The 11,639-nt window shown below is 54.7% G+C and overlaps 1 protein-coding gene across 1 annotated transcript; it reads left to right on the top strand.

Moving 5' to 3' along the window:
* The first annotated feature begins 5,839 nt into the window (after nt 1-5,839).
* HOXA11 (homeobox A11) lies at nt 5,840-8,308 on the top strand. Its single transcript, XM_046021350.1, has 2 exons — nt 5,840-6,604; nt 8,036-8,308. The coding sequence occupies exons 1-2, from the start codon at nt 5,869-5,871 to the stop codon at nt 8,266-8,268; spliced, it is 969 nt and encodes a 322-aa protein (XP_045877306.1). The 5' UTR covers nt 5,840-5,868; the 3' UTR covers nt 8,269-8,308.
* The last annotated feature ends 3,331 nt before the right edge of the window (nt 8,309-11,639 follow it).

The following is an 11,639-nucleotide window of genomic DNA, read 5'->3' on the forward strand; positions in this document are numbered from 1 at the left end:
AGCCAGGGCTTTGTCCTTCAAAGTTTCCCCTACTCCATTTGTTCCCATTTGATAAGGGAGGGGTGGGATTTTTAAAATATATACATAATGAATCTACTAGAAATAAAAATAGCTCTTCTCAAAGGAAGTAACTCTCTCCCATCAGTTTGGGACCTACTAAACTAAATATAACCAGATCGCTTGCATGTCTGAAACCCTCAACTGAGCCCTATGCCCCACTCTTCCATGGTCAGGGGGAGGACGTGGACTTCTTCAGATGTTTAGGGGCCTTGGAGAATTGAATCTGTGAATCAGATGAGAACCAACCATAAGGTCAAGTTCAAGGCATTACCTGTTCCTGTGCTATAGGGAAGGGTAAAGGAGCTGGTAGACAGGAGGGTGCCTCACCAAGCCAAGGGGACAATAAGTTAACCCCTGCCTCCACCTAGTATGAAAGAGAGGGTCTTCTCATATCTCATCGTAGCCTCTGTGCCACCTCTGGACAGTGCCTGGATATGTGATAGATCGGCCATGATCTGCCAGTAGACTGTTTCCTGAGAACAAATACTGGGAGATGTCTTGGACTTTCACAAACAGCCCATTACCCAGAACCACCATGGAGGAAGACACACCTCCAGACACGGCCCACCTGGATGGAGACAGCTCCCAAACAGAAGCCTGGCCTCCATCCCTACAAAAGACTCAGAGGTTGTTTTTACCCTGGGCCACCAGTTGCCTTTTGCACCTGTGTGCAATATGGTCACTGGCTTTGAAAAAGTCTTCTGCGGCGCTTTCTAGAAATAGGTGTGACATTTAGGGACCGAGGTAGCTAGGGGCTCCAACAAGAAAAGGTGGAGAAAAAAAGTGGAGGGGCCCTAAGTGATCCATAGATAAATGACTGTAGATCTTTACAAGTGAGTTTTGGTTTGTCCAGTGAGCCTGATCCCTCCCAGGCTGGCTGATGTCCAGGAGCTAGGTCCCAAGAAGAGAAGAAGGGAGTATTGGGGAGAAAGAGAAAAAGGACATGGTAGAGCCTTGGAATGGAGTGTTCAGAAGAGTGAGGTAAGAGATCTAGTTCAGATCCCTGGTGGAGGCCTAAACTGGCGGGGGGGGGGGGCGGGAGTGGGATGGGGTGGGTGGGTCAGGACCCTAACAGTCCTCTTTGTCTGTGTTTGAGTACTGGGTGCCCTCCAGTGGCACCTCAGTTCTCGCTCAGCCTAGGAGGCAGATCAGAAAAGGCAGGACGCTGCAGAAGGGGAGACTCTGCTGGAAAGAGGAGGATGGGGAGACAGGTGAGCAGGGACTGCCGGGAGACAGGATCAGCTAAGGAGGGAATGTGGTGAGCTGGCAGCCCGGGGGTTGGCATTCACACTATTGACTACAAACAGAGCAGTCAAGGGGCAGCAAGGGCCTCAGATTCTCAGATTTGGGGGTCAACGGGCCAGTCCCAGCACCCAAGCTGTCACCTAGGAGAAAAGAGGGCAGCCCAGCAGCGGTGCCACTTGGGGTTGGGAACCCCAGAGTCTGGAGTTGCTCCTGCCTACTGCTCTGTTCCGGTGAGCAGGTGTTAAGCTTCCTATCAAGTGACAGTCCTTTCAGCTCCTGCCCCTCGAACGACTGGGCTGGAAACGCCCTCAGCATGACAACCCCCCAGTGAAAAAGGCTCACATTGCCCTGGTGTGCACTGACCACACCACGGCTACCCAGCCTGGGCTCTGCCAGCAGGCACCCTTCGGCTACAAAAACAAGTAGAGGCGGCAGTGCTGGGCAGAGGCACCTGGACACAATTTATTCCAGTATCTTGCCTGGGAAGGTGGATGGAGCGCAGGACGTAGGAATCGTCCCCACCAGGGCGCACTCAGCCCCAGCAAGGAGAATCCAGGAGGTACTGCCGAACCCCTCAAACCCCCCCCCTCCTCCCATTTAGGGCCAAATCAAACGGAGCCTTGCAAAGGCTTGGTCTGCTTTGCTGAGCAAATCGCCTCGTTAGCCGTTTCCGCTTGACAAGGCTGGCGCGGTGCGAGCCTTCTCCTCTCCGGGTGGCCATCTCCAAACACTGCTTGGGGAGCGAAAGGGCCGGGCCCTGCGAGGGCTGCCTAGACCTTGAAGTTTGGAAAAACAACAAAAAGAGATTGAAAAGGCTCCCTCCCTTCTCCGCAGACACACACGCACCATCAGGCCGCCGCCACTTCCTGCCTTTGTTTTTCTTCCTCCAAAACATTTTTGGCCTTTTGCATTAGCTGCCGTGGGGTTCTGGGTTGAGGGTAAAAGGATATATATGCTGAAGACTGTTTTCTGGAGATGGCCCCGCGCTGTGGAGCTCCTGAGTAAGAACAGTTCATGGACAACCAGCCGCCAGGGCCAGAGTCATAGCCTTGCCCACCCGATCCCTTCAAGAAATGCAAGATCCCTTCAAGAAATGCAACTCGGACTTGGCTTTCCAGGCTGGGCTTAGCACCCATCAGGTCTTCCCCTGAGCCGGGTGGGCTCCCTCCGGCTATTGGGTCTCCTGCAGAGGAGAAGAGTCAGGCTCAGAGCAAAGTCAAAACTAAGGAGCTGCAGCTCTACGTCCCCGGCTTCCCCAGATTTGGTCTGATTCTCGGATCTGCGACCCTCCCCCAACTACCCGCCCCCTACCCCATGCAAACATTCACTCTGCCAGGGTGTTCCAGGCAAGAGGGGCGGGAGCGGGCAAAGCTGGGAACAGTGCGAAGACTTGGGGATCGGAGCCCCCCCCTCTTGTCTTTGCTGGGGAAGTAAAAGCATTCGACACTCCGGGGTTTTCTCTTCTCCTGGCACCAAAAGCCTTTCCCTTCTTCCATCCTCACTGCAGCACCCCCACATGCCCTCTACCAGGCTGCGTGCCCCCCCCCGGCACCCCGCTTTGGTACAGCCTTCTGGACTGCCCTGCCAACCGCATCGAGAGAGCCTTCCTCCATCCCAGCCTTTCCTCGGAAATTTGCCTTTGTCTCCTGAAGACACCCAAGGGATCCAGATCTGCTGGTACCCTCTCCGCTTGGCTCTCAAGGACCTGGGAGGCACTGATCATGCAGAACAGCATATATCCCCATACTGACCTTTCTGCCAGGAACCCCTCTCCCTGGGACCTAGGGGGAAACGATCTAATTAGGAGAGGGGCTGCATGCCGCTGGGGGAGGCGGCCTGGCATCCCCCGCTGGCGGGCCACCGCAGCCGGTCTGCTCAGCCACAAGCTGAAGTTGACTGCCAAAACTGCTATAAAACCCCAGGTCTGTCTAGAACTGTTTTCAGTTCTCCTAGACGCCCCCGGGTTCAATTATAGTCTTAAAAGCCCTAATACAAGTGCAAGAATTTGTTTGCCTTCACCCAGGGGCGGGGCAAGCCCCGAAATGGTGGCGCCTTTGTTATGGCAAAGTCACTGAAACCCCTCAAGCATTCCTTTTGTTCGAGGGTCGGGGTGGCGGGGACTGGGTGGGCTGCTGGGAGATAGTTTGGGAAAGCCAAAATCAAGCCAGGGAACAGCTCAGATAGTACTGTTCACAAACATCTCCTTCTCCCTTGAATATTCTGTCTCCAAGAAAGATATGCTGTGGAGAAATAAATATTTTGCCTTGTTGGTCACTGCTGGAAATCGAAGTTTTTTCACTGCAGGGCAATCCTGTTAACTGTGATTCCCAGCTTTAGGAGGTCTCAGGCTGCTCTTCCCCAGCAACCTTCCTTCCCACCAGACCTCCTCACTCACCGCTGCTGCTCTCTGCACAAGCCATAGTGGACAAATATGTCCAGCTGAAGATGCACAAATAATTTCAAGTTCAACTCTCAGGGATTCAAGGGGTATGAAAGTTCTTGCAGCAAATCCTGAATAAAGAGTTCATTAAACCAATGTGCCCGAGTAGTTTGATTTGTGATAAGCAACCCTTGTAAAGGAAGGGGGTAGAAGCCACATAAACATTAATGCTAATAAATTAGTTTACTCCACTGCAGAGTAATTACTTGATATTATTGATATTTACAGCGGTATTCACATGCAACGGTGGGCCATCATTTGGAGAAAATACATAATGAGAATAGTTCTTTTCCAGTGCAATACATGATTAGATTTGTTATTGAGTCAGTTACAGTCAGCTCAGCAATAAATAAATAAATCGATGTTGACACTTAAATACCAAAGATCTTAGAGTTTATACTCTAAATCTCCCCAAGATATATAAATACCTTCGGCTATTTCCTGGATGGGGAAAGGGAAAAGGTTATCCTTTTTCATTTTTCGACTTTCCTTCAGTGACATCCAGCTCCTTCCAAGAAGATAGGTGTGGGAAGGCTTCTGGGCCCCTCCCAGTCCCCGGTCCTGCCTGGCTGCTCTGTGCCCTCTTCTTTCACTTCTCCCAAACGTCGATCATTCAATCCTGCAGGATGGCAAGCATTTTCACCATCTTAATTTTTTTTTTTCCTTTCCTTTTCCCAAGAAAGCTAGACTCCTACTAGCAGTTATGACCCCTGTCTCTGTCTTTGGCTCAAACCTAGCCTTTTCAGGGCGTTCTTGTCACCCACGGTGCCGGGAGTTTGGGAAGCACGGCTCTTTTCTTTAGCATTGTGTTCCTTCTGTGGGATGAGAGGAAGAAAAGGCGCCGAGCCTTCTCAGTTTCTGCTTGCACATCACTGGCTCTCACGATTTGCAAGGAAGGAGAGGAGGCGTGTTACCCCTTTCTCAGCCACAGCTCCCTGGCCCTAGCCTCCTTCCTCCTCACTGCCCCTACTCTCCTTCAGCTCTGCAGCTCCGCTGGCAACCTGGTGGGCCCCCGGAAGGTGCAGCATACCCAGGAAAAGGCTCCTCGGATGTCAGCGCCTCTAAGCAGCCCAAGGCTCGCCTCCACTGCATGGTTTCCCGAGTCCTCAGCTCCAGAAGACCAGGCAGGCGGGCGGACCCGTGCACAGTGGCGCAGCCCTCACGCCTCTGGTTCCGCGGAGCGACTCCGAAGCCCCCGCAGGCAGCGAGGAGGAAGGGGTTTCTTCAAGGGCAGGGGGTGAAGTGAGGAGGCCGGCAGGGAGGATGAAGTGGAGGTGGATCCCGGGTAAGACGAAGGCCCTTCCGGGACCTGCAGATGCCTGACAAACCGCGGGGGAAGTCGCCCTGGTTGTTGGCGGTTTAGGGACGGAAGGCACTAAAGCGCTTCGGAAGTGACCATGAATGCGAGCGTGTAATCAAGTCACCGTGCAAATCGGGCAAGCCACGAGGCAGGCACATCCACGGCTGCGAACCCTGGCCCCGGAGGGGTCCGGCCAGAGTCGGAGACAGAGGTGGTTCCCAGAGCAAGCTTGTGGGAGGGGGAGAGCGAAGGAGGTGCGAACGCGAGCCTCCAGGAGAACAGAGTCCAGGACCGCGCACGGGCCACGCCGCGACGAGCTCCCACCCGACCACCCCCGGCCTGGGGCATCCCTCACCCGGGGAGTGATGGGTGGCAGGAGTTGAGCTCTCTCACCGCCCTCGGCGCACTTGAGGGCCAGGACCGTGCAGCTGAGCACAAGCGAGCGGCATGGGGCGCACCTCAGCCTCGCCGCGCGCCGGGAGGCCCCCCAGCCAACATGAGTTACACCGGCGATTACGTGCTTTCGGTGAGAACACCGAGTGACGATCTGTTGCTTCCCCTGAGGTGGCTACAAAGAAAGGAAGCCGGGGAGGGAGGGGTGGGGGGGAAAGGAAAGGGGGAAAAAAAAAAGGCCCGGACCAGCTCGCAGCTTGTCAATTTCAACATCGGGTCACATGACCAGCACCTCCCTGCTAAGGATGGGGATAGATTTCCACGTCAGCTTACGTCTCCAAATTTCTACTTCACGGATCCGCTTCAAAGAGGCAGCTGCAGTGGAGAATCATGTTAAGCTCGGCTACCGCGGAGAGCCCAAGGTAGCCCAATGATGGATTTTGATGAGCGTGGTCCCTGCTCCTCTAACATGTATTTGCCAAGTTGTACTTACTACGTCTCGGGTCCAGATTTCTCCAGCCTCCCTTCTTTTCTGCCCCAGACCCCGTCTTCGCGCCCAATGACATACTCCTACTCTTCCAACCTGCCCCAGGTCCAACCCGTGCGCGAAGTGACCTTCAGAGAGTACGCCATTGAGCCCGCCACTAAATGGCACCCCCGCGGCAATCTGGCTCACTGCTACTCCGCGGAGGAGCTGGTGCACAGAGACTGCCTGCAGGCGCCCAGCGCGGCCGGCGTGCCTGGCGACGTGCTGGCCAAGAGCTCCGCCAACGTCTACCACCACCCCACCCCCGCCGTCTCGTCCAATTTCTATAGCACCGTGGGCAGGAACGGCGTCCTGCCGCAGGCTTTCGACCAGTTTTTCGAGACGGCCTACGGCACCCCGGAAAACCTCGCCTCCTCCGACTACCCCGGGGACAAGAGCGCCGAGAAGGGACCCCCAGCGGCCGCAGCGACGTCCGCGGCGGCGGCGGCGGCGGCGGCGGCAGCGGCCACGGGCACGGGCACGGGCACGCCGGCAACTTCAAGTTCGGACGGCGGCGGCGGCGGCTGCCGGGAGGCGGCGGCGGCGGCGGCGGAGGAGAAGGAGCGGCGGCGGCGCCCCGAGAGCAGCAGCAGCCCCGAGTCGTCTTCCGGCCACACTGAGGACAAGGCCGGCGGCTCCAGTACGTATAAAGGCAGCGCCCCGCGCTTTATGAAAGGGGAGTTGGAAATCTAGCGCAGCACCGCTGTTAAATTTTTATATGCTGTTTTATAAGCATATAAGGTTTATGAAGGGCCTTTAGGTTTCCCCCAACAAAACTTTGTTATAAAAGGCGGGATCACGTGGCGAGTGCTGAAATTGGCCGTGAAATACCCACCGGCCAAGGCATGCCTGGAAAAAAAAAAAAAAAAAAAATCCTCACACACACAATCCCTTTTTCCCTTTTTTCCCTTCTGGGTCCCAAGCCCAGCAGCTCGACCCCGCTCGGGGCCAGCTCGGGCTGGGGAGCCGGAGGTGGGCGCCTGTAAATTCCCCCGGCAAGGGCTCCGGGAGCCTTTGATAGCGAGGTAATCCGGAGATTTTTATAAAAGCCATGTGTTGCGCCGGGACGCCAGTCCCGGCCGGGATTCAAAGGCATCGCTGTTTAACGATGGCGCTAGGAGCGTGTTTAACAGATAAAATAGCCCGCTTAGCTCGAGCAATATATTAAAAGAAACAAATTAAGCCAAAGTTGCCCTTTTTATCCAAAGGAAGCCATTTTCCTCTGGCGCGGTGGCAATTACGTGCCGCCTTCTGTCCCACTGCATGTTACTCACAGTTGTTACTCAATCTGTCAAAAGCAGGGTTTTTTTTTTTTTTTTCCTCTCCGTCCTGTGAAGTTTTATTGAAAAGGGGAGCAAGTCGAGCCTGCCCGCAGCTTAAGGAAACCCCTCTGCCCTCCACAGTATCTAAAACAGCACCCCTGCCCTGCCGGGGACCAGGATGGTTGTGTGGCCTTGGTGCTCAGGGAAGGCCCATGGTAGGGGGCTTCCGCTGCCACCTCCTCACCTCGCGGGAGCCAGGAGGCTGGTCAAGGAGGCAGGAGCTGGTGGCCAGGACTCAGGCTGACAAAGACCCAGCAGCGGCCTAGGATGCTAGAGGAGGGCCGAGTCCCTGTCGCAGCCAGGGAAGACTCGGGCTGGGGTCGACTTTACTGCCTCAGGAGCCGGCCGCCCAGGTGCTGGAAGGTGAAATGTCCGCTGGCGGCTGTTTGTTTAGTCTGGCGGGCTGGAGGCAGCCGGCGACCCCCTCTGGGCGGCTTTGAAAGCTGCTTCTGGGGCACCAACCCGCCTGTTGCTGTAAGGAGCCCTCCTTTCTGCTCTGGGGGCAGAGTGAGCAGCTTCCCTGGGGGCCTATCTAGGGAGCTGGCTTTTATCTGGGGCTGAGTCTTCGCCTGCAGCCGGTCCCCAGCTGGCAGTAGGAACCTGAAGGCAGGGGACTGAGGAGAATTTGATGGGGCTACTAGGACAGGGCCTCCAGTCCCAGGGGCCAGCCCTTTTCCTCCACTCGGGGTTACAGGATGGATTGCAGCCCCCACCACTGGCTCACTCCCCACTTCTTTCTCCCTCCACAGGTGGCCAGCGCACCAGGAAAAAGCGCTGCCCCTACACCAAGTACCAGATCCGGGAGCTGGAGCGGGAATTCTTCTTCAGTGTCTACATCAACAAAGAGAAGCGCCTGCAGCTGTCCCGAATGCTCAACCTCACTGACCGTCAAGTCAAAATCTGGTTTCAGAACAGGAGAATGAAGGAAAAAAAAATTAACAGAGACCGTTTACAGTACTACTCGGCCAACCCGCTCCTCTAAGGCTCCAGCCAGCTGGAATTGGGTGGGGGGGCTTCATACACGGGAGATTATATGCAGATTTTGCCCTTGACAAGGTCAAGGCACGTGGTGACTTTTGAAGAAGAGAGATGTGCAAAAGAGGGGAGGCTGCATGGAGACAGCCTCTAAGAAGGCAGCCCCGGGACTCTCTTGGGCATCTGTGGTTAAGATTCCTAACAGAAATTGGATTTGGAGAGTTGTTCATCAACTAGAATGAATGGTTTGGGACCCCTGGCGGTTCATTCTTGGAGACTGTGGAGCTTTGGACTGGGTGTGGTCTCCATCAGGACTGGGCCTCCTGCCAAGCGCCCTGGAGATCGACCTGGGCCCAGGACCCTCCACATGGAGCCTGCTCACCCCCAGGACCCCTGCGTCAAGAAGCTATTCAATCTTGAAACCCCGTTCAGCTTGGGGACAGGAGCAGGAGGAAGGGGGGAGGATTCCTAGATGTCTGGAGTGGGGCTGCTTTCCAAAGCCAGTGTGAAAGATGGCTGGACTAAGAGGTGGCTATGAGGTGGGAGAGGGCTGCTGATCCTGGAGGGGGGAAAAATCGATTCCAGGTGGCATTAGCAGCTTTCCACCCCTCGTAGCCACTCACCACACTGTCCGAGGCCTGAGCTTCTCGAAGTCGCCTCCTGCAGTCCACCTAGTTTTTCCTACCACTGAGGGTCTTCTTCCTGGACTGCCACTCAGGCCTAAAGCCTGGTTGCAGAGCAGACCTTTCCCGAGGTGGAAGACATCAAAAAGCTAAGAGGTTGTACCCAGGCCACTGGCCCCAAGATCTCTGTAGGAAATGCCTGTGGAGTGCGGCAGCCTGGGAAAGCCTCTGCCACACTCAACTGAAGCTTGGATTTGCTCAGCGGAACAGTGGGCATGGCCAGCGGTCCCCAGCTACGAAGGGCTTGAGCCCCCAAACGCCCAGTCTGGCACCGCACTCTGCCCTTCGCGCCCCAGAACTGAGCTTGGAAGCTTCCAGCAACCTTCCAAGAGCTCAAGAGCATTTGGAATTATTTTAAAAAATAAATATTATATTATATTATATATATTTCCCTGCAGGAACCAAAGCGAATTTTAAAAGATGCAACATAGAGAGGGAAAAAGATGATGAAGAGAATATTTAAAGGCTCTGTTTACAGTGTTCCACGGTTAAACTCACTCACTGCTAAAAAAAAAAATATTTGAATGTATGCTTCATACAGGGATGGTGTTCAAAAGACTTGTAAATAAAAGAACCATAACCTATTTTGTTTGAATACTTTTTAAATGTTGCCATTAGTTGATTTCCCTGGGGTGTTGGAGCGGTGGGAAGGGTGTTAGGAATGATCTTTTTAATTTCTTGCAATGTTTGGAAAGAATTAGGAGGATGCTCTGAAGTAGTTTGGCCCTCCAGGGTCTGGGGACCTCAGCCGAGAAAGCCAGGCACCCTCCCATCCAATCTCCTCTGCCTCCCTGTTTTAAGAAATGTCTGGTGGCTCTGTTTGTAACAGGACGGTTGGCCTATCCTCCGTTCTCACCCACCACGTATGTCGCAGCATGTATCAGGCGACAGGGCACAAGGAAAATAAAGACTGGAAACTTGAGTACTGGGTTCTGGTGTGACATTCCTCTTCCTGTTTGCCTTTTACTGCCAAATGTCTGCCCCCCCGCCCCCTCCCACCCCACAAAAGGGGCAACTTACCAGGCCTCTGGGGAGGTGGGGAGATAACTTAGGGTTTTAACTCCACTAGAAGCCAAGTTTGGGAAGACAAGATGACTGGCCAGGTCCTTTGGGGGAAGTGGGGGTCCCATGAATGGGGCATCTCAGCTCCTGGAATTGGGGATTTCATTCTTCAGGCTGGACAGAGGCCTGGGAGAAAGCCCTGGGGCTTGAGGTGGTCAATGAGCTTGATCCCAGGCTGGGCTTACTCACCTCAGGTTTAGGAGGCCTAAAGTGGAACCACTCTACGGTGCCCTGGGGATCCCCTTAGGAGACAGAGACCAGTCTGGGTACAAAGAGCAGACTCTCAGGGGCCTCTGTGGACACTTTGTCCCAAGCTCCCAGCTGAGGCTGCCTTTTCCCTTTAGGGAAAGAAAGATGTCGGTTTACTCTTTGTTTCCTGCCTTTGAACTTCTGCCTTAAATTTGGACATCACCCATAACCTTGAGGGGCAGGGCGGAAAGGCCAGAGCCTTTTGTTGCTCACCCCCCACCTCTACTCCCATCCCACCCTCCCTAGCCACCCAGGCAGGGCCAGAGCTGCAAAGAAGATCGAATTTGGAGAGAGGCCCCAGACCCCAGAACTGCTTTGTTTATTTGTTTGTGTGTTTGTCTAACTGGCGCGACTGGGGAAATGGAGCTCAAACGGGAATGGGACAGACCCCCTAGGTGAATGTTTAGGTTGATGAACAGACACGCCGAGGTGAACAACGACTCTCCTGGGGGGCAGGGAGGGGTGGGCAGGGAAGCCCAGGGTTTAAGGAAAAGACTTCCTTTGGGACGGTTAAAGATTAACCAAAGTCTTGCAAGTTGCTAGAGAGAGTCTAGCCAGGGGACTGTTCGCCCGCGGGCGGCGAGCGGGCGCGGGTTTGATTTCTGAGCCCTATAAAAGCCCATCCTCCGATGGCTGTGACAATGTGGTCGTAAACCCGTCCGGGGCCGGCCAATTTGCATATTTGGAATGCGCCGCTATAAACCCGGCTGGGGTTTTGCAGCAATTTCTTAGATGTAAAAATGAGATCTTTTTAGCAGCGGGCTGGGCACATTCTTTCCCTCTGTCTATGCCTAGAGCCTGCTTCCCTCTCCCGGCTCAGGGCCGAAGTTCGGGCCGGGCCTAGTCGCTCAGCCGCCACGAGATGGCGCACGTCCGATCAATGTCAAAGCCGCCGGGGAGCCGGGAACCCCTGCGCGATTCTTGGCCTTTGTTCGTTTCTGATACTAAGAGCAGCACGTTACATTATTTCACTTGTCCCGTTTCCCTTAGTATCAAAATAAGGGGGGGGGGCTCACCTTCAAGAAGTAATTGGTGTTGTAATTTAAGGCAACGTGCCTTCTGTAGGCCTCGCAGGCATCGCGCCGCGGAGAAGCCCGCTGTCCCTTGGCAGTGATTTCGGAAATGTGTCAAGGTAAGAGGCCACAAGTTTAGCAATTTCAGTTTGGCTGAGTCGGGAGTGGGGAGGTGGCCGATGTCAGAGCAGGACTGGGCAAAGTGGCTGGGCTTGTGTGCTCCGGGTGACGCTACAGGCGCTCAGCCCGCCCCCCTTTCTCCCATCGCTCCCTAAGGTTGGAAAACAGGGGGAGGCCTAAGTGGAAAAGTTGAGGATTTTAGACCCTTGCGCCAGCAATTCACCCAGGGCGATCTTTCGGTTTTGTAGAAA

Source organism: Meles meles, chromosome 10 (genome assembly GCF_922984935.1).
Source record: "Meles meles chromosome 10, mMelMel3.1 paternal haplotype, whole genome shotgun sequence".
Classification (NCBI taxonomy): Eukaryota; Metazoa; Chordata; class Mammalia; order Carnivora; family Mustelidae; genus Meles; species Meles meles.